Genomic DNA, 24013 nt, shown 5'->3' with positions numbered 1-24013 from the left:
GGGAAAAAAGGCGCGGCTTTAGATATTTGGTGATACACAGCCTTCTTAGATATTACATGTTCACACTTACATACTTACAGTTTGAGTCACTGTACATCTGAATATTCACATTCTTTAAGAAACTTCTACGATCTGTCTAAACGCTAAAGATCTGAAAGAGTACTTGCTCTTGAATCCATTGTGTGTAGCAAAAGATCAACAGTCCATCTCATTGGACGACATTGCTATCACTTTGACAAAAAAGAAGAGGCTCTAAAAAAAAAAGTGAACGTGATCAGAGAACAACTTAATTTGTTGCAGATAAAAATGGGTTCTATTTAGAGATGATCCTATCGGGGATCGGAGCCGATCACGTGATTTTCAAAAGATTGGAATAGGAAGAAAAAAATCTGGGATCGGGAATCTTTTTTCTTTTTTATAAAATATTTTTATTATTTTATTTAATGTTACAAAACAAAAATGACCATGTTCACGTCTTAAAGTCATCCTGAGGCCTTAGTTTTGGTTTAAAAGTACACAACATCATGTATGTGTTGCTTCTTTTGGGCTTGTTTTCATAGACCTGGTTGCTTATTTCTCTCAAATCTGGCAACAGAGTGGGCAGGGCGCAGTGTCTAATACTAGCAGTAAGCTAACGAGAGGCTACGTTCAGCTGGTGGCTCAGGAGTCGGGACAGAGAAAATGTCAGGAGTTTGGAAATATTATAAAATTGAAAGTGAAGGCAGTGTAACAGCCAGATGCAATGTTTGCAAGCGGAGGTTCCGCGTGGTGGAAAGAACAGAGCTACGTTCAACACGACCAATCTAATACGCCACCTGAGAAACAAACACCAACAACAACACGACGATTACACAGCGGCCACTCGGGTAACAGCACTGAAACAACTGACACTTTCAGAGACTTTTCAAAGGAAAGAGAAACTGCCCCAGAACAGTGAAAAGGCCCAAAAAATAACAGCCAAGATAGCTGAATTCATCGCGTTGGATGACCAGCCGTTATTTGTCACCTTTTTTTCTCTTAATGCATTGCATAAAGATCGGATCGGGAAAAATCGGTATCGGCAGATTGTCAAAATCAAATGATCGGAATCGGATCGGGAGCAAAAAAAGGTGATCGGGTCATCCCTAGTTCTATTTATAAATAATATTTTCCTTTTTAGGGTGCCGAAGCTACCAAACTATTGGTTTTTAAACTTTGAATATGTCGATGTGAAATATATGATTTACTTAAAAAGGTAGTTTCTAGCTAATCTAATGCTTGATAAACAAGCTAGATCAAAAGCACATACTCAATCTCTGCCAACCAAATGCTCTCAGTCTTACCGCTACCAAACAAGATGTGTGTGCGTTCAAACTGTGTTTTCCTTTACTCAGACACTCATTTCTTTGAATAGATATGGTATAGATATCTTGCTGGACGTTTGTTCTCCCTGTTCCTTCACACTTTGAGTCTAACCCTCAAAGTTATTTTCTCGTCAAGGTTCCTTTTAAAATAATGATCAGTAAGGATCAATATCTCATTTTAAAGGCTATTAGTTCGACCACATTGTCATCAATATGATTCTGTTCCCAGCTCGCTTGAACAAATGACCCTGTATACTTTACTTCAATTGCAAAATAAATATTCATCCTTTGTGTTTTATTGTCACAAATTATGGCAAACCGTAAAAAGAAAGACTATAACAACAACAACTTAAAAAAATTGGTTCTTTTGAATTCTCCAAAACGTTTCCTACAGATTCAAACATGTTATCAGTGAAAAGGACACAAGTAGAACAATCTTAGTTATTTTGCCCTAGCCTATTTCCTCTCAAGAAGCAAGCTTTTGTTTGATCCGGGAGATGTAATAAAAGGTGATATATTCACTGGCAAAGTGTCAGTTGCTGAGGTTAGCCTGATGAGTAACGACAGGCAGTGTCTCTGAGAGCAATTTGCCAGCAGTAAATAGGTATTTTTGCCGAGATGGATTGCACAATTTCCCTGCATTGGCTTTTTTTAGTGATACAAATCTGCTTTTCTGTTTATCCCACCAACAGAACAACACACAGTAGTTTCTTTTATAGTAAAAACTTGCAAGAAGTATATGTGTCACGCTTTCAGAGGCTTTGATATTCATATAGATGCAGAGAATACCAAATTACAAGGCAGGTCATAAAACGAATAGTTGATTACTTCCAATGAGTTTGGCTGATTTTCAATTAATTAATTTGTTTTTTTCTGAACTGCAGTCCTACTAAAAGACCATCTGTAACACATGTATGGAGTAAATATAGCAGGAAATGGGTCAGACGGTAATCCAGCCAAATGTGAGCAGTGGGGAGCAGAGTTATTCTCACCCTCTCATTTCCTGCACACGGTTTATTTTAGTACAATATAGAGGAAAGACTTCTATGGCTAGACGCTTGCATACCCACTCACACACTTTAACAAGGTTCATTAATTAAGCCCAAGGCTCTTTCCTATTTAGCTCTCCTCACACCCAAGCTTACACGCCTCTCTTCAACTTACATATTTTTATAGGTGAAAATAGCACTTTATTAATTAGCCTGTCACAACCCAAGTTACCAAAGGGCTTACACAACGTCATGGGAGCTCTTCACTCCCAAAACACCATGTTACCCATGGAACAGTTATTTAACCCTCAGGATTATTCATTAAATATGGTTTACATCGCTCTAGCCTCTGCCATAGTCGGAACATGATGTAACTTGTGTCAGGAGTCAAAGCATTTGACACGCACTTAAATTAAGCAGTCAATCGCTTATTCAAAGGCACAATTTGTATGATTCCTCCCTTGCGATTTCTAAAAACAACACTTGCAATGTGGTACAAGTGTGTAAAAGCCTTGCCCAGATTCACTCTAGTTTTGAAACTATTTTTCTCTGCTTGGCTTTTAGCCTCGCTATATTTGAGTTTTTTCTTCGTAGCTTCCTTTGAATGCATACTAAAGATCTAACACCTGGTCTTATTACAAGGCTTGACACCTAAAAACATCTCAGACACACAAAATGAAAGGAAAAGAGAAATCAAGACAGAGCAGCGCAGATACAGACACCATCACACACTCTTAGTGCATCCTAAGTGAAGAATGAGAGGTATTATTTTTCTATTAAGCTATACATTGGTTCTAAAGAAAATCCTACACATTATGGCTCTTAAACTGTGATACTTTTGGGATCCAAAACAATCTTTAAAATGAGAGCGTTTCACATAATTTCTTCTTAAAATCACAACCAGTCAGAATACAGAAGTATGCTCTCAGGGTTTTTTCCTAGATAGTCATAAAAAAGCAGGACTCTACTGTATGTGTCATTCCTTGTCACAAATCTTGTAGAGCTTGTAGTTTAAAAGTCGAAGCTAAGGAATGGAGATCTTACTTTCTCTTCTTGCAGCAGTGCTTCCATGAGACAAAGAACAAATATTGAAAATATTGAAGCTCCAGCAGCCGGAGGGAGCGCTATCATTAGTGGACGTAGTTAATCCTCTGTAACAACACCCTCTTAAATCAAACTCTGTCGCGTTTTATGGTTCTCTCGCTTTTCCTTGAACCATCTTTATCTTCACACATACACTCAGAGCCCTAAAACACATTCGTTCAACTTAATTGGTTGATAACACTCTTGGTGCAAATGTATATACAGTGGGGCAAAAAAGTATTTAGTCAGCCACCAATTGTGCAAGTTCTCCCACTTAAAAAGATGAGAGAGGCCTGTCATTTTCATCCTAGGTATACCTCAACTATGAGACAAAATGAGAAAAAGAAATCCAGAAAATCACATTGTCTGATTTTTAAAGAATTTATTTGCAAATTATGGTGGAAAATAAGTATTTGGTCAATAACAAAAGTTCATCTCAATACTTTGTTATATACCCTTTGTTGGCAATGACAGAGGTCAAACGTTTTCTGTAAGTCTTCACAAGGTTTTCACACACTGTTGCTGGTATTTTGGCCCATTCCTCCATGCAGATCTCCTCTAGAGCAGTGATGTTTTGGGGCTGTCGCTGGGCAACACGGGCTTTCAACTCCCTCCAAAGATTTTCTATGGGGTTGAGATCTGGAGACTGGCTAGGCCACTCCAGGACCTTGAAATGCTTCTTAGGAAGCCACTCCCTCGTTGCCCGGGCGGTGTGTTTGGGATCATTGTCATGCTGAAAGACCCAGCCACGTTTCATCTTCAATGCCCTTGCTGATGGAAGGAGGTTGTCACTCAAAATCTCACGATACATGGCCCCATTCATTCTTTCCTTTACACGGATCAGTAGTCCTGGTCCCTTTGCAGAAAAACAGCCCCAAAGCATGATGTTTCCACCCCCATGTTTCACAGTAGGTATGGTGTTCTTTGGATGCAACTCAGCATTCTTTCTCCTCCAAACACGTCTAGTTGAGTTTATACCAAAAAGTTCTATTTTGGTTTCATCTGACCATATGACATTCTCCCAATCCTCTTCTGGATCATCTAAATGCTCTCTAGCAAACTTCAGACGGGCCTGGACATGTACTGGCTTAAGCAGGGGGACACGTCTGGCACTGCAGGATTTGAGTCCCTGGCGGCGTAGTGTTTTACTGATGGTAGCCTTTGTTACTTTGGTCCCAGCTCTCTGCAGGTCATTGACTAGGTCCCCCCGTTTGGTTCTGGGATTTTTGCTCACCATTCTTGTGATCATTTTGACCCCACGGGGTGAGATCTTGCGTGGAGCCCCAGATTGTGGGAGATTATCAGTGGTCTTGTATGTCTTCCATTTTCTAATAATTGCTCCCACAGTTGATTTCTTCACACCAAGCTGCTTACCTATTGCAGATTCAGTCTTCCCAGCCTGGTGCAGGTCTACAATTTTGTTTCTGGTGTCCTTTGACAGCTCTTTGGTCTTGACCATAGTGAAGTTTGGAGTGTGACTGTTTGAGGTTGTGGACAGGTCTCTTTTATACTGATAACGAGTTCAAACAGGTGCCATTAATACAGTTAACAAGTGGAGGACAGAGGAGGCTCTTAAAGAAGATGTTACAGGTCTGTGAGAGCCAGAAATCTTGTTTGTTTGTAGGTGACCAAATACTTATTTTCCACCATCATTTGCAAATAAATTCTTTAAAAATCAGACAATGTGATTTTCTGGATTTTTTCCCCTCATTTTGTCTCTCATAGTTGAGGTATACCTAGGATGAAAATTACAGGCCTCTCTCATCTTTTTAAGTGGGAGAACTTGCACAATTGGTGGCTGACTAAATACTTTTTTCCCCCACTGTATGAGGCGTGATCCATCAAACACCTATACACTAAGAGGTGGATTTGGATGAATAGTCTGTAAAACCAAGACACTGGCTTACTGTTGGAGTTGCAGCTTGGTCACAATGACTCTAAATCACAAATATATTTAAACAGACAACATCTCAAACCAATAAATCAATAAAACTGTGGTTTGAAGTCAGTTTTCAGGCATTATGCTTCATATCTAGGCAAAGAAGTGGCGAAGAACAGGTTGGTTCCTAATTCTAAGCATGAATATGGAACCTTTCATGTCACTTTATTCATTTTGGTTTAATATTAAACATGTCGCTTAATGCCCTTTAAAGTTTGCTCACCTTCATGCAGATGTTACAGTCTGCTGACCTACAAAAACATAGCCTGCATAATAATAAGATGGTGGAACAGTTTCCTGCTATATAAACTTCAGTAGGCTTAGAGCCTCCTGTAATTGGTAGAAGACCTAGTTTTTCAGATTGTTAGAAAAGTCAGCTCTCTGGAGTCATGAAATATGTTGAGGCTTAACAGTCAATTCCACATGGATTACTGGGTGTTATTCAGTAGCACGGCGTTACAGTGTTGAGATTTTGACAGTCATTTGACTTAAGTTGTCAAGGGAGACGGCAGTAACGAGGCAGGCAGGGAGACAAGTCTGGCACTTTCACCTCGAGGGGAGTTGCATTGACATCATCAGGGGAAATGAAATGGCAGATCTAACAAAGAGAAACAAGTCAATGTTTGTGTAGTTTGTGTTGTTTTACCATCCTCTGATTCTGGACCATTCATTCAAAGCATGTTATCGAATGCAAAACACATCGATACCAACACATGGCATTCTATGTGATTGGTCTTTCCATTTAAGCTCTTTGCAAAGGAACATGTTTAAATTCAGAATGACTTCTGCTCATCAGTGTGACTACAGTTTAGAGGCCATGATTGTTTTTTGTACTGAATGTGGTCTGTCTGAAATAATTCTTCACAGTAATACACATGCAGTCCATAAGAAGAGTGTTGGTTAAGCTCTCGCAGAAAGGGTGAAAAGGGACTTAGTGTTTTAACAACGGCACGAACAGCGGTAGATGTCCCAGATTGGTTGGCAGATGTAGAAACAAACTCTACTCTGTGTGCATATTCACAACTGTCAAACATTTATTACATTATTTATTAATCATTGTTTTTATCGTTTTTTTCTAATTGTGTTCTTTAAAGAATGAATGATGTAGTATAATATGAAGCCCTAGACAAGCCATTACTAGCTAAAACTCTCTCAATGTTCTTATATTGTCCATAAGGTAGATTGTGTGCTCTGTTATGTCAGTCACTATCGCAGCCTGAATCTTTGTGTGAAATGTGTCATATTAGGAAAAGAGAACATAAGTGATCACCTCGAATGCAGTTGTTATTAGTTTTAGAGGAGCAGGCACATTATTACCTCCATAGTATGAGTGTGTTATGATGTTATTCTCCGAGGGACGGGGTGTAGGTTGCACATGTGCTCTCACTGTCAAAGGTCTTTAAGTGAACAATCTGTTAATCAGACTCATCCTCCTGCCTGAGCTATTTCTGGCTGCGTGAACAGGGAAGCTCGCCTCTGGTCAAATGCAGTAGATTACCGTAGCTTGAATATTACCACACAATCCAATCATTTACCTTAGCTTGCGCTCGTGGTTTAAAAAAAACAACCTTTTCCTGCTTCTTTTTTGTCTTCCATGTCTGCATTTATAAAATAAGCCCAGATTTCAATGCTCGTTCCGTAAACTGGAACATTTTTAAATGTGTGTGTTTGATATTAATATTTATTGTTAGCCCAGTTTTATTGCTCTGACCGTGCTTATAACCTCTATGTGACACCCACTGCGCCCACTGCACCACAATAAGCTGTTATGACAACTGCTATCTCAAAAGGAGCATTTACTTGAAATAGACTGCAAAGAGCCTAAGATCTTCTTTTAACAAGATGATCACATTATTTAAAGCATTGCCCTTTTGAAAAGTAATAATTAGAAAAAGAAAACCACAGGATTAAATATCTATATTATCTTGCATACAGGAAGGTAATTGTCTATATTTATTCAACATCATCCTCCTCTACCTCCGTCTTTTCCAACAGGCGTGCCTCTGTCCACACAGTGGGGTCCTCAGGGATACTTCTATGCCATCCAGATCGCTCAGTATGGCTTGAGCCACTACAGCAAGAACCTGACGGAGCGCCCCCCCCACGTGGAGGTCTACGATACGGCCGAGGACAGAGAAAGCCGGGCCAGCTCCGCCCCCTGGAGCGTGCCCAAAGGGTGCGTCCTCAGCCGTGTCCACGACAAGACCCGAGCCTCTTCCGTGCGTCAGTTCAGTGCTCCAGGTACGTGAAACTTTCCATGAGCGTGCACATCCTCTGGGCGCGGAGCTTATCTCCTGGTAACGGTGACTGTAGGAGACCTGAGATACAGCTACACCCTCAGGGGGGGAGATAGTCTGCAGTGAGTCACAGCTACAGCACGACCATACACACTGTTAGAGCCATTTTCATTTTGTTATTATGGTCTGAATGTTAGGCTTAATAATAATATAACGATTTAGATTAAACTCTTAATTAATCATGTATTTTAGTGAGTCACACTATGGTTTAAAAGATATTCATTTATGGCTCACTCATTTGCTCACTCATTTTGCGTCAGGTATCACGTGCATGGCTAAATTGCCTATATATGGCAGGTTAATAGGACACAGCTGATTGTGATGAGACGGGGAAGCGGTAAAGTATTTTGATCGGGTTCTTTTTGGATACTGATCACTTTTATTTACTATGAAGCAAAGAAATGTGTCCTCCTGTTTCTATGCCGTCTGGACCAATGAATAAAGCTAATCTGATTCAACAACAACTGCCGCTAAATTGGTTTGAAAACAAAGAGAGGCGCGTCAAAACCCACAACCCCTACAGAGGTGTCTATTGAATGTAGACAAGGATTAAAACGCCACCACACACACAGACTGCTGGTTGACAGTGGACCCACCACACAAGGAAAAACTCTGAGAATGTGATGATTTAAGAACCAACATCACTCATTTCATCCTGTTTTGTTCACTTAGTCAGACATTGTCTCATTTCAATGCTGTCTAAATGCGTTCACGCTGGTCCTACAGGCACAAACACCATTGTGCCGTGTGTGTGTGTGTGTGTGTGTGTGTGTGTGTGTGTGTGTGTGTGTGTGTGTGTGTGTGTGTGTGTGTGTGTGTGTGTGTGTGTGTGTGTGTGTGTGTGTGTGTGTGTGTGTGTGTGTGTGTGTGTGTGTGTGTGTGTGTGTGTGTGTGTGTGTGTGTGTGTGTGTGTGTGTGTGTGTGTGTGTGTGTGTGTGTGTGTGTGTGTGTGTGTGTGACAATTTTAAAGAGTGCAAGTTTTCAAATCACAAGAGCGAGTTTAATATGGTGAACATTTGTTTCACCAGCTTTAATGACTGTCTCATTACTCTCAAGGGTTATCAATTCATGTTCATGTTGTGATTTTGCTAAGAAAAATAACTTTCGTGGCTACTACTATACTGCTGGTAAATATGCTGGTGAAATCTTTAGATTTACACATGGCCACAGACAGACCAGCAGAGTGAAGAGTTTTTATACATCATAGTCTGTTGGTTTACTGGTTGACTAGTTTACAGGTAGATGACAGTCAAGTGCAACACTAACGGCCCGTCCACACAGCGGCTTTGGAAAAAGCTTGCCGGCGGGCGTGTCTGAAGCTCGACCAACAACCAATCACATGAATCTCCCGCCCCTGACACACAAGCAGTGGTTTGATTGGCTAGAGATTGTACTGGCATATGATTTGATTGGCTGACGCTTCCACCGAAAGCTTCAGAAGCTTCAAAAGTTGAACATTGCTCAACTTTTGCAGCCTGAAACGCCAGGAAAGCTCCGCTCTGCTTCCCACAATGCAGTTCGGCGAAAAGTGACGTCACCCCATTCAAAGTGAATGGGCAGAGCGCCGTAATAGCTGCTGAACGTTGTGAGAAAAACCAAGTTAATCTACTAAGTTTATGACTTTTAACGCCTTGTAAATATCTTCATAAATATATGAATATGTGTTAAATCTGTCATTTTATTCAATGAAATCTCTTAATCAAATGGACATATTAGGGGGGGAAGGACCAGAGGAACTCAAAAGCAACAGCAATATTTTACAAGTATGTAGAAAATGGGTCGGCAACAGGCGGCCCGCGGGCCATTGTTGGCCCGCCAGCAATAATATTTGGCCCGTAATTTTGAGAATAAAAGATAAAAAAATATTTTGAGATTTAAAAATAAATAAAAAAAGTTGCACATATAGGCTATAATGTCCGAATAGAGAATCTACCTACACCTGAAGAATGCTTATTGTACTTTATCCATGTTGAGAGTGAATGACACACAGCACGCACAATCAGGCTGCGGGGTGCACTGACGCTGATAGTGGATCAATAGGTGGATAGCGCGTGGTGCTGAATAGCCAACATTCGGTGTGTGGTTTGAAAAAAATAACACCAGCTCACTAAATCATTCAAATGTAATGTTTACTTATATGTGAACAGTAACAAAGTTCAGGCAAAACATTGACAACACAATTGGAAAAGCCGCTTGATCATGAAGGGCGAGGAGTTGTGGTGCATGCTCCTGAAACGACAGAGCAAACACGCCACATTAAGGATAATAATTACAAAGAGCCATTCATTCAAAAATATAAAAATATATAATTAGGCTATTAAATACAATTACGACAGGCTTGGTACTCACTTAATGTGAAAACTGACATCTCCCATCGGTCGCTATATTTTGGATATCTGGTGATATGGACGTCACTTTAATCCGCAGGCAGTTCTCAAGGTTTTTATGCGTCAATCGATTGCTCTTGTGCGTCTTTATCGCATTAATTGAAGAAAAGGACGACTCGCATGTATAGGGAAGGGAACATTGTGAGCACATAAAATGTGAGTCTCTTGATCGTGCTATACTCCTCTGAAGTTTCCCACCCAAAAGGCACTCTCAGACTCCGCACTTCTGAGCGCATCGCTGACCAGGGAGCTTGTTTGAAAATCAATTAGCTCCATTTGTAGATGGAAATACAAGCTTCATATTCTGAAAGCCAAGACTTTGTTTATTTAAATCAAACAAAACACCCGAACCCCGAAAAACTAGTTTTTTACGCAAATCCACGTTTATTTTGAAATGAGCCGTTGCGACTTCTGACTGATTTCGATAGAGCGGGTCACATAAGGCAATGTGTGGTTGTGGGGATACAGGTCAATTAAAGTACTTATTTAACTATTAAATACATTGAGTTTGAGTACAATACTTGGTTACTGATTAATTGAGGTTATAATATATTAAATTGCAAAGCAAAACATGCTGTAATTGTTTTTTTCTTTTTAAAAAAAAAAGGTTTTCAACCTGAAAGAATCCTAATGTGTCCTTGAAAAGTTGAAATAAAGGAAAAAGGATTCGAGTTGTCCATGCGTCCTCTGTTGCCCCTCAAGCCTCTCAAATGTGGGCAAACACTCAAATAAATGCCAAAAACCCAGAGAACTTGACAATACAGGACAATAAAAGTATGTCAAATAATACTGCTACCTAGTTAATAACTCTACTTTACTCAGTGGAGGCTCGTCCATTGAGGAAAGTTAAGACCATCCTCCCTACGATTTCAGAGAAAAATAAACTTTGAAGAGAACAATAAATACACCTCAATTTAAAAGATAAGTCATATATATAAAGAATACAGATAATAGCCCTGGCTTTTAACATGGGACTGAAATGGGGCTAGAAAGGACGAGCCTCCCTTAGGGCGGGTCTAGCCAGAAGCTCTGGATTGGGCGCCTATATCATCAGTGAACCAATCAGCGGATCTGACTGCGCATCAGAGTGTTGATGGGGAGGGTCATCAGCGATATCAGAGTTTTTTCTGAACCGGGGAACAGGGGCTCTGTGCCCTCTTACCAAAATAAATTCCTTGAATTACGTTTTAATTATGTTCTGACCCGCCATCTTGTGGCTCAGAAAGAAATTGGCCCACGACCAAACTTACTTGCCTACCCCTGATGTAGAAGCAATAGTTGTTTGATATTTCTTGTAATATATTCAATGCAGCTGCAACAATGGTCTGACAATTGTTCAGCCAATAGGCAATTTACAGATGTTGTTCTTCTATGTTGAACATGTCTTAGTGATCTAAGTATAACTCTTAATCAAATCTGACTGTTTATTATCATAAAGACTTGAGATGTAGCCTAGTTTTACAGCTGCGAAATGACCAAGGCGACGAGATATTTTGCAGAGTTATTTTGGGATTTGAAGAAGTCAGAATCTTGTGCTGATTGTGAGAGGTCTTTATTCTCCTTTTGATCTCCTGCTGATATTTCCAGGACATTCTTTCTCTTTGTGTGTGGGTCCTTTTGTTGAGCTGCTGCCTCTCCTGTAATTTCCCCCTCCTCCTAATTCCTCCGCTTTCAACCTATCATCATCGACAATTTATTTTCATTCCGCCGCCGCTCACTTTTCTTTCTGTCTCTGCTCCTCGCTCGCCGTGCCTCACAGCCTCGACTTGCCATCATCTCTTTCCTCGACATCATCATGTTTTCATCATCACTCCTCAGCCTTCCCTCTGCAGTCTTCATTCTCCATTAATCTTGGTCATCCATCTCCAGATTTCAGTCACTTTTCCACCTCTCTTTACTCATCTCCACCCCCTTATCCCCCCTCAGCCCTCTTGAGCTTGCTAAACATTGCAATCATATTACGCTCTATCCATTTAAACGCCTTATTCTGCTCTGTGTTACAAACTTTTCCTGTTTTCTTCATTTTCTGTCAGTTTATCTTTCCGTATCTTCCTCCCTCCACTCCTCCTCCTCCTCCTCTTTCTCTCTGTTAGGGTCTTTTTCCTCCTTACTTTATCTAGGGCGCTGGTGGTGAACAGCCTCTCAAATCAAGTGGATCAATCGTGTGTCTCCTGATAATAACCTACCATCTACCATCTGCACATTCTCGCACAGTGTCCTCCTCTGAGCACCTTTATTTCCTCAATCCCCTCCTGGTTCTTTTGATAGTTTAGAAATGCATTCTGTTCAAACCTCTCAGAATAAGCGAGGTGATCTGTGTATGGAGAAACAGTTGAGTGACAGCTGTCAACACAGGCAGTGCCTTTAAAAAAAAGTGTTCACCACAACTGGAAGTTTTCATTTTATTGTCTCATAACATTGAAACAAAGTAGACTTTTTTTACACTTTTATAAAAACCAACTGGAGTCGCTTTAATAACGATGTTGTCAATCATTTAAACTGTTTCCATGACTCCCTTGCAATAATAAAAGATCCTGTGAATCGCGGACTACTAATACAATTAGTTAGTTGTCTTTTGATTCTCATCAGTGTCAAAAAGACTAGTAACTCTACTTTTCATACAACGTTGTAAGACAAACAAACATTCTGTGATGAATCAGAAACTAATATCAATTTAGTTGATGGACATTAAAGGGGACCTATCATGCAAAATGCACTTTTGTACGTCTTTTATACATGAATATGTGTCCCCGGTGTTCAAGGGAACTCACCAATTGTCAGAAAACACAACCCTCTCTATTTTCCTCCATAACCAAATCTCTAAAAACGGGGCTGCAACGGATCTGATACAGACTGATCCAGATTTGAATTTTTCTGACGTCAGAAAAGGGGTGCTCCGCCTAGATGGGCAACTCTCCACCTATCAGGGGAATGGGGAGTTGGGCCACTGCTATTGCCGCTCGAAAGCGCTGGAGACGCTGTAATACATATGCCAGGCAAAAATTTGGCATGGCTAAAATGCATGATCTGTTTGGTATTTTGAAAAAAAAGACTTCACAGACATGTTTTATATAGGTATGGCCCTACAATATATTATTCAAATATAGCATGATAGTTCCACTTTAACTTTAATTTCCTGCTAAATATGTTATATTTTAAATTGCTGTCTATTTCCAGGCCAATATGCCAATGATTTGAGGATTTCTGCTTGTCAAACTTGTGGATTTTATATATCTCCTTGTAAGTTTTTGCAGTGCTGCCGCTACAAAACAATCAATTCACCCTGGGCTCTGGGAAATTACAATGGGCATTTGCTCTGTCATTGACAAATAAAAGACATTCAAAATATTATTTGCTGATTAATTGATACAAAAAAATACTTTTTATTTGAAGCGGAACATGAAAACTTCCCAAACGGTTCAATAATGTTCGTAGGCACTATATTCCGTGATGTAGTTACTAGAAGATGTTAATGATTAATAAAAGACTGTTGCTTGGATTCTTTTGGTCTCCGCACATGCACAACACGCACTGAACATGTGTTTGCGTCATGCTCACTCATGTATACAAGCATTGTTTTGACGCTGACGTATGTGCAGCAACATGTCATCTGTGCCTGCTGCCTGATTGTTAACAGCAGAGCAGAGGAGGTGGAATCTCGTCTATATTCCCTGCCCATCCTTTATTGATGCCAGAGTAATCACAGGGCCAGAGTACAAATCCACTTACTTTCTGCATTGCCTTAAGTAATGGATTTATGAGTGCATTAAAGAGCTGTAGTCTTGCAGAGGCCCCTGCCAGACTGGCTCTCTCCTCCATTCTCCTCGTGATCGACTGTCTTTGTGTCTGCTTCTGCTTCCTCAGCTCAGTGTCATGTGGGATCTGATTCTCAATTGTCTTCTCAGTATTGGCTCATTTTCACTCTCTCCGCTCCTTGGCTGGCGTTAAGGGCACTTGAGGCCACCCATCCTGCCATTATCCTCCTTTTTTCTTGACTACTGCATTTTTCTCTTTACTCCTTCGGGAACCTTCATTGTAAACGTTTTTTGCTGTGCACACCACGTAACAATGGCAAAGGAAAGATGGTTCCAGAAGCTGTTTATGTTTTAGAGAGTTGACATGCATTCAGAGCAGCAACTGAAGTGGCTGGCACTTGAGTTGATGGGTATAGGAGCAGTGGCAGTGTGAAAACGGAATCTCTCCTGAGTTTCCGACTTTAAGCTTTGTATGGAAGAGATGCAAATGGGAAAGTTTCTACAGTCAATCAAATTCTTCTTTCACTCTTTTTTTCCCTCTTCCTACATGTCTGTTTTTTTTTTTATTCCTTTCTGTCCTCTGCCTAATTAAGCTCTGTGTGCAGTGACTCATCCGTACCATACTCCCCATGAGAAGCTTGTCTCTGCTAGTGTTCAATGCTCTGACACACACAAACACACACACACACTCACACACACACATAACGACAGAAGAAAAGAGAAGGTTTTTGACCGCAGAATGTTTTTTACTGTAATTGATCATTTGAGAATGTGACTACAGACTGATTTTGGGGAATGTGGGAGATAAGTCAAGCTTTCATTGAAACACAACATCAATGGATACAAAGTAAAAAGCTTTCAGTCAGTCTGATAAAAATAGTCCACTGTCATCCGGTAATTGTCTCAAATTTAGGAAATCAGTCAAATGAGGTTAGTCAGGTTTTTCCAGACAAATTCCACTGGAAGAAATGTTCCATCTTCACCTTCAATTTAAGCACTTAACATGTTCCCTCCCCCCACCAGAGTCCTCAGAAGGTGTGTCCCTCCAGCTGGGTAACCCCAAAGACTTCATCCTCAGCTTGGACATCAAGTTTGTCTCCAACGGCAGCGTGTCTGTGATCCTGGACACCACGGAGAAGGGCGCGCCATTCACCATCCACTACGTGACCAACACACAGCTCATCGCATTCAAAGACCGGGAGATCACGTACGGCGTCGGGCCGCGTACCGCCTGGAGCACCCTAACCCGGGACCTGCTCACCGACCTCAGGAAGGGGGTCGGGCTGTCCAACACCAAGGCTGTGAAGGCCACCAAGGTGAGGGACTGCCAGAGATTCAGGGTGGACAGCTGATGAGATCTAATAAACATGTAGCTGCCCCAGAGTGAATGATTAGTTTAATAACAAACTAACTGCTGTATGTTGATAATTCAGTGATGTTAGATACAAGTAGTAAATGTGTTGTGTTTCAGATCCTCAAATGTGAGGAAATGCTCTTTTGTTTTTTTCTATTCTGAAATTGTTGGGTTTTGGACAGAACAATGTAGCTATTTTCTGACATTTTCTAGACAAATATATTCATATATTAATCAAGAAAACAAACAGCAAATGAACCCAGTTATTCAACCTCTTGAGCCCTTAACGTGATCCTAGGTATTTAATAATTAGTTTCACATCTTAAATCTACATAACAGTTGGTGGTATCAACAAACTAATACCGTAATGCAGTGGTCGCCAGCCAGTCGATCGCGGTCGATCGTGAGTGTGGTGCGGGTAGATCGCGGACCGTTAAAAAAAAATGTAACAAAAGAAAGAAAAATACAATTAAAATAATAATGTTTGAAAAATACGTTTTTAGATGTAAACCTATCATCCACAACCCCGTTAGCAGGTGCCACTTGATTGACAAATATTTGAGACACCTCAATAATATAATACATTAACCGTGCTTTACGTGAACCTCATCATGAGTCATGACACAAGAGAGGACGGCAGGACTGCAATTTCCCGTGTTCAGTGAATGCAACAGAGGCAAGTCACCAGACCAATCAGAGAGTTGCATGGAAATGCACGTGTGCTTGTGTCATTCAAGCTCGGCTCTGTGTGTGTGTGGCAATAGCGCATTTAGGGAGAGGGGGAGAGAGGGACCGGTGCTAGTGGGGACCGTGATGTTAGCATCTGGTTAGCTAGCTGCACTAACGGACATAAGGAGCTGTCTCCACAACAAGCTGGAGGAGAGTCCTCTCCTGTCAGACTGAGGGGCTCAGGTGAGCTAAAGGACTCTCTGAGTGTTTAGAACGGTTTTGTCACAAATTATTCAAAAGATTATTTCCGCGGCACACCTTCATATGATCATTACAGTTATAATAATAATAATAAATGGGATTTATATAGCGCTTTTCTAGACCCAAAGACGCTTTACATTATGAGTCAGGTCGACAAACAAAACAAGAACAAAAACACAAACAAAAACAAAAACAGAAAAGCATTCAGGAGGATGTTGGTTCAGAGGGGGGAGGGGCGGGTTTAAGGATAAGCAGAGTTGAAGAGGTGGGTTTTGAGACGGGACTGGAACAGGGTGAGGGAATCAGACTCACGGAGGTCTTGGGGGAGGGAGTTCCAGAGCTTCGGGGCTGCCACAGAGAAGGCTCTGTCCCCGAAGCTCCGGAGTTCGGCCTTGGAGATTGAGAGCAAACCGGCTGAGATGGATCTGAGGGACCGGGGTGGTTGGTAGAGGATGAGGAGGTCAGTGAGGTAGGGGGGGGCCAGATGGCGGAGGGCTTTATAGGTGAGGACCAGGAGTTTGTAGTGAATGCGGTGTGAGACGGGAAGCCAGTGGAGTTCTTTGAGGACCGGGGTGATGTGATGCCATGATTTGGTGTGGGTGAGGAGTCTGGCGGCTGCGTTCTGGACACGCTGGAGTCTGTTGAGGGATGTTGTGCTGATGCCGAAGAGGAGTGAGTTGCAATAGTCAAGGCGGGAGGAGATGAAGGTGTGAATGAGTCGCTCAGCTGCGGGGCGGGTGAGAGAGGGACGGAGTTTGGCGATATTGCGGAGGTGGAAAAATGAGGTTTTTACAACTTGGCGGATGTGGGGGTCGAGGGAGAGGGTGGGGTCGAATATCACGCCAAGGTTGCGTGCCTGGGTGGAGGGGGAAACAGGGGTGCCATCGATGGTGAGTGTCAGGTTGGGGGTTTTGCTGAGGGTGGATTTGGAGCCGATGAGGAGGAGTTCAGTTTTATTGCTGTTGAGTTTGAGGAAGTTGTGTTGCATCCAGGATTTTATTGCAGTCAGACAGGATTCGATGTGTGTGAGAGGGGGGTTGTGGGGGGATTTGGTGCTGAGCTAGATCTGTCTGTCGTCAGCATAGAAGTGAAAGTCCAGGTTGTGATGGCGGAGAATCTGACCAAGGGGGAGGATGTAGATGATGAAGAGGAGGGGGCCGAGTACTGAACCTTGGGGAACACCTTGGGTGACTGAAGCTGTGGTAGAGGAGTGATTGTTGAGGGAGATGAAGTGGGATCTGTCGGAGAGGTAGGACTGGAGCCACCTGAGTGCAGTACCTTTGAAGGCTGCACTCAGGTCAAGGAGGATGAGGATGTTGAGGGAACCGGTGTCAGCAGAGGTGAGGAGGGAATTGAGGACTTTGATGAGTGCCGTTTCTGTGCTGTGGTAAGGACGAAAACCAGACTGAAGGGGTTCAAAAAGCTAATTTTTTTGGAGATGGCGGTGGAGTTGTTTAGAGATGATGCGTTCTATTGTTTTTGAGAGAAAGGGGATGTTGGAGATGGGGCGGTAATTACTGAGGGAGGAGGGATCCAGACCGGGTTTCTTGAGGATGGGAGTGACAGCAGCAGCTTTGAAGGCAGAGGGAACGGTTCCTTGGGACAGGGAGGAGTTGAAAAGGTTGACAATGTTGGGGCAGAGGACGGGGAGGCAGGACTTCAGAAGAGGGGTGGGTAGAGGACCTAGAGGAGGTGAGGACCCCCCTAGAGGAGGTGAGGTCTGCCCCCCACTCATAAAAAATAGCACTTTACCCCTGCCTATATGCCGTGAGCTGATTATGGAGCCTTCATTGTAACAGTAATTCAGATGCAATTACCCTATATAAAAGGCCTCAAATTGGAAGCATTGTCTGGGCCGTCTTTTTCACTCAATTCTGCAATAGGTAGATCTCGCCTTTCACCTAGGCCGAGGTCGGTGATCTTGGGCTTAAAAAGGTTGGTGACCACTGCCATAATGATTTTAAGAGATATTGAAAAATGTGTAAATATAGATAAAATGTAGATTTTTGTAATATTAGGTTATTCCTTATTCCTTAATTTCGACACAAAACATGAACATACATTTAATTCTTGCCAAATCTATATTCCAGTTATAATATGACTTATTTCTGTTCTCAGATCATGCCCAGACGGGTGGTGCGGTTAGTCCTCCATGGGCGTGGCTTTGTTGACAACGTCACCATCTCCACCACCGCCCACATGGCCGCCTTCTTCGCCGCCAGCGACTGGCTGGTGCGCAACCAGGACGAGCGGGGAGGCTGGCCCATCATGGTCACACGTAAACTGGGGGAGGGCTTCCGGCCCCTGGAGCCCGGCTGGTACTCGGCCATGGCTCAGGGCCAGGCCATGTCCACCCTGGTGAGGGCCTTCCTCCTCACCAGGGAGCAGGGCTACCTCAGCGCTGCCCTCAGGGCGGTGGGACCCTACAAGGTGCCTTCAGCGCAGCACGGGGTCAAAGCTGTGTTCATGAACAAATACGACTGGTATGAAGAGTACCCCACCACCCCCAGCTCCTTTGTCCTCAACGGCTTCATCTACTCGCTGCTGGGCCTCCACGACCTGACGGAGACCGCGGGGGAGAAGCTGGGCCGGGAGGCGGGGCAGCTGTTCAGCCGCGGCATGGACTCTCTGAAGGCCATGTTGCCACTCTTTGACACGGGGTCTGGGAGCATCTACGACCTGCGCCACTTCATGTTGGCCACAGCGCCCAACCTTGCACGCTGGGACTATCACACCACGCACATCAACCAGCTGCAGCTGCTGGCGTCCATAGACAACGCGCCCGTCTTTAAGGACGTGGTGAAGCGCTGGAAAAATTACTTAAAAGGGAGTCGTGCAAAGCACAACTAGACAAACTTTAACACACATATAGCATACAGCTGATAGAATGACTGAAAACAATGAATATACTGAAAATGATAGAATGTAAGGCGGTGAAGACGTGTGCGTGTGTGCGTGTGTGTGCGTGTGTGCGTGTGTTTGTGTGCGTGTCAGTCCCAGATGAGGTTCATAATCTAAAGACAAGTTCATTCAGCCGCAGCTCGACACTAAAAGTTCATTGTATGCTCTGCTGCAGGTTTAATATTTCCTGCAACACTGACTGTAGCTCTCCTCCGAATTATGCACAGATCTATTTTCAGAGTTTGTGTTTGCGGGTGTGTAAAGTAACAATATATGATGTTAGAGAAAGATGAAACTCTTTTTGTTTGAGTCATATTTCCGACATTCTTTGATGCATCCACCACTCCTCTCCAATTGTATTTTTGGACCATTTTATCCCATATCTACAAAGGCTTAGAAACAAAAACCTACAACGTATATATTAGTAATATATGTTATGTTTTGAATGACATTTTGGATTGAATTCCTCCACTGCAACCTTTTTTATTCCATAATCCTCAAAATGAAATTGATAATTTAATCTTCTACATCAAGACGTTTTCTTTTTACACCAAGTTTACACTTTTAGGTAAGATAAATTAGTTTGACTTTCATGTCTTTACAGAAAAGCTTCATGTTTACCACCGGTCGTCTCCCAAGTCTTTTTCTGACTCTCTTTCCCCTGAAACTAATTTCAAATATTCGGGAGGATTAAGATGTAATGTCTTTAAAATACATCTCAAGTCATTAGGTGCCTGCCAGGCTGCTATGAAAAAAATAAACACAACAAACCAACATTTCTGATTTCAGATGGTTAAACCTGCTCCACTACAAGCACCTTGCTTCCTACCCACAATTCCCCTGTGTTAGGCAGAGCTGTGGCCACATCCGATCACAGTCGACTGCATCTTCAGTTATGTGATGTTGTGTTTCAGGGACGCGCTGCCACATCATGTTCCTGTTGCACTCCCTCAGATAATTAATAATGTATCCTAATTAGCCGCTGTAATTCCGTTACCTTCATGTTTTAATGTTTTAATACGACAAACTGTGTGCTACCTTTCTCGGCTGAGTGCAAGCCTCACTAAAGTCTCTCAGTTGGTCACAAAACAGTAAATAATTCATGTTCTGCTGCAGACAACAGCTACAAATAGTTAGTTTGAATTGTAGAGGTTCACTGTCTCATTTGAACAGTTTTGAGTAAAAGATAGAAATAAGTCTGGATTTTGATTTAGTTAGTTAACCAGATATATTTAACTTGACTTGAAGTGGACGAGGGTAATTTCTTACATACTAGTAAGATGAGCCTTCTCGCAGTAATGTTTTAACTTTACAGATATGTTCTTACTATTCTGACAACAGATTAACTTGGGAACATTCAAATGTTGAACAATACCTGGTAAAGAAAAATACAAATAAAGTCTACTAAAGCATCCTGGAGATCAGTTTAAGAAAAGGCCCAGTCATTTTGAAGCTGCCTTCACCTTATAAGAAATATAGACTTTAAAACAACTATTATATACTTCTTTTAAACTTGATTTATAGGTCACATTTTAGCCTCTGATGAATCGCTTGACCTGTCGTCGTGAGACATGAGAATCTTCATATCCCTTTTATTTCGCTTGGTTTGAACATCAGCTCCATTATCTAAACTTCTATTCATTTCAATTCCCCGCTATTGACCTTTATTGGAAAGCTCTTGTTCTGTAGCTCATACTTCCAGATGATGACTGCAGGAATCAAATGTAGGTGGTGGGAGATGCATATGTTGTATTCAGGTAGAAAAGAGTCGCAGCTGTCTCGCTGACATCTCACTTTATTATAACGTTTAAATAGACAATGCCAGGAGAAGTGAAGGTCGGAGGCTGTCAGTCCCAGCAGGCTCTCATTTAATCTCTGCTTTCGAAGGGGGGGGGGCGGTGAACTCAGCGCTTTTAATCTGAGCGCTGACCTGTTGACCGCTGTGCGAGGAGAAAGAAAGCACGCCAAGACACTAACAATTCACCCGGCTAATAGGAGAGAGCTGGAGAGCCTGAACACACAGGCGCTAGTCAGGGATGAGTCAGCACTCGCAAACAAAACAAAGTGGAGCCTCAGCATCAATAAGGCTTTCATCCATCTACCTGAAAGATTATTAATGGAACAGAATCAGACCGCTTTGTTCTTCAACATGTGGGGATGGGACATTTTCTCTGGTCATTTTCATTTCCATTTTCAAACTTGGAGATGAAAACAGTTCCTCTGCTTTCAGGTTGTTGTTGTTGTTGTTGTTGTTGTATTATGAGCTTATACGACTCAATCAAAGAAGCTTTCAATCATTTCAATGTTACGTTGGATAAACACCAAGTCATACTCTAGATCTCATTTTCTTCGTCTCACAGCTTCATCTCTATCTTCAATTCCTGGATTCAGAAATCGTGAAATAGTGTCAGTATTTAAGTATTAGGGCCACAAAACAAGAATTAAATGAAGAAGTTGTAATATTTCAAAGGTAAATTCCTAAAACTATCTGGAAAATAGTAACATTATTGTGATGAAAACTATTGTCTTTGGCAAGAAAATAGTAATTGTACAATTCAGTATAGTTCATGCTGTATCGTTGAGACATTACTACTTACGGAAAAGCTACCTAGTTTAATAATCATCATATACTACATTTTGTTATCAGAGCAAAGCATGCTATGACTTTATTCCTGTATTTACTTTGTGTCTTCAAACATGTCTTTCTCTCATAGAATTATGCCTTTTTTCTCCAGTTTACATTTTTGTCAGATTATCTTGATTTTTCCAATCTTGCATAGGTTTACACTGTGGATGGAAGGAATGATTGTAATATTCAGTTGTTTTTATTCAAAAGAGAAGAGGTATGAGTGCACATTTATAACCTTTTTTTTTGTTCCTCATTTCCTGGTGGTATTTTCTTCCCATGAAACACTCAACAGGAATGGGGTTTTGTGAATGAATAACTGTCTTTATTTTGTTTATACCAAAGTCATGGATTCAAGTTTATTTGAATGTTTCTATTTTTGTGCAAACCGGTTTCAATTTAGCATTTACTGATGTAAGTATCTTCGGAGACGTCACAGAGAGACACTGCCTTTTGAGAAATGTTGGTTTTTCAAATGTAGGTTGAGTAGATGATAGTCATATAAGACGTGCTTATCGTAAAGGGGATGTGTGCAAATAGAAATAGCATTTAGTCAGCTACTGTTTTAAAGGGAAAAGAACCAGTAGCTGCAAATATCTATAAATGTTTTTTTTGCCAGTTTCATCATTTATTGGTATAATTTGCAGAGGAGTGAGGTGTTTGCTCGATAGTCAAAAGCACAATTGCTGTTTATTCTTTTTTTTGGTTGCGTATCTTTTGGATTGCTTTGTTTTTTTTCTATGCTTAGGACATTTAGCAAGGCCTTCATTAAGAAAGCTGCTGATGTTGTTCTCCGTGTTAAAGGTATGACAGCTTATTTGTTCTCATTTCACTCTTTATTTTCTCTGTGTTTCCACAATCTGTTCAACAAATGACCGGTGAGGTCAAATGTGATTTATGCAATAAAATGTTTACTGGGGTCGTGAACACCACAGGAGACCCAGATCGGATGTAAAGACTTTACAATTCAAGCACAATGTGCAAATGCTACCATTTTTTAGTCCAAGCAAGAGAGTTGTTTATATACAGAGTAAATCTTTGTGCTTTAAAAATGTGCTTTTTAAAGGTGTACAAAATAAATGCATTTTTCTTATAAACTGCTGGACGGATCTCTTCCTCACAATCTGAATGAAACTTATTTTTATTTTAATCATTGATCTTTGAATTTTGACATTTCTTAAGAAAATATGCAAAAAATATATGTTGTCCACCTCCCCAATAGTAAATATGAACAGATTGTCTTTGTCGATTTGATCAAAAATGTTTGTTTTGTTGGTCAGAGAAAGCAAATACTTTGAAGGCAACATCAAACTTTTGTTAAGTCTTTTATATAATTATAATAATAATGCATTTTATTTATAGAGTGCTTTTCTTGAAACTCAAAGACCCTTTACAGATTACAAATTCATAAAAACATAGTTAAAACAACACACTTAAAATATATCAAACACAGCATTAATTGCAGATTAAAAGCAGTTCTGAAAAGGTGAGTTTTGATTTGTGATTTGAATATTGTGAGATTGAGGCAGTCACGGATGTGTTTAGGTAGCCTACATATCCTTAAACGATATCCTTCAAAATTGAATCCCCCCCCCCCCCCCCTGTATTATTTAATGATGGGACTATTTATTAAACCCTCTCTCCACTCTCCTAATAAGGATTGAATACTACAAGTCATTGTTAATTTTACATTTTAAAGAGGAGGTTGATTTGAACCATTTCCTGGGTAATTATTTCCATTGCTTTTATCTGTGTTGTCCTTCCCAGATATGAGTGTGTGTATATAACAACCTGATCTCACCAGAATGCGTGACTCCACCACGACTCCTTAACATTCTGGTGGGATCAGGTTGGTATATATAGAGTTATTTCAGGTGATGTTTTGCCTAAAATCCCACGTCTAGGTTCAGCTGCTCCTGTCCATTGTTGAGCCGCTCTCTCTGCAGTAAGTGTTTGTTCTTACTGAACGTCCTCTCTGGGAAACTGCTCAGAAGAAAAACAACCCTGATAAATAATGTATCCTAATTAGGCTATTCTGATCCGGAGAGGAGCCCAGACACCTGAGAAGGACTGAATCTCCTGCCACCCACTTGCATTTTTCATTACCTTCTGCTGTTTATACTATCCTGTCATCATTTCTCCCTCACAGCCTCACATCCCTCTTCTTTCCTGGACGTTAATGACACAACCGTCCCTCCTGACAGCCCGTCTGTCTCCCCGTCCTGTAATTAGCCCCACATAAACCGATAAGCCCCCCAAATCTCATTCCATTCAGATGCCTTTGAGATGGCCCTGATGACATTACAGTGAATCCTCCGTCCTCCGCCGTCCGGAGGCCACCCGCTTCATGGTGGCCATCCGCTTCATGGTGGCCATAAATGTACCCACTTGATGAAATTAACACTCCGT

The 24013-nt window shown here is 41.4% G+C and overlaps 1 protein-coding gene across 1 annotated transcript in view; it reads left to right on the top strand.

The window, feature by feature from the left end:
* glceb (glucuronic acid epimerase b) overlaps nt 1-22701 on the top strand; it is a 68470-nt gene extending 45769 nt beyond the window's left edge. The window contains exons 4-6 of the mRNA XM_079666520.1: nt 7350-7595; nt 14817-15109; nt 18196-22701. Of these exons, the coding sequence (XP_079522646.1) occupies nt 7350-7595; nt 14817-15109; nt 18196-18927 (1271 nt within the window). The 3' untranslated portion in view covers nt 18928-22701. The remainder of the gene's footprint in view (nt 1-7349; nt 7596-14816; nt 15110-18195) is intronic.
* The last annotated feature ends 1312 nt before the right edge of the window (nt 22702-24013 follow it).

Source organism: Notothenia rossii (genome assembly GCF_949606895.1).
Source record: "Notothenia rossii genome assembly, chromosome: 2".
NCBI classification, from domain to species: Eukaryota; Metazoa; Chordata; class Actinopteri; order Perciformes; family Nototheniidae; genus Notothenia; species Notothenia rossii.
Note: the sequence above shows the minus strand (reverse complement) of the source record. Positions and strands in the feature narration are given on the sequence as shown.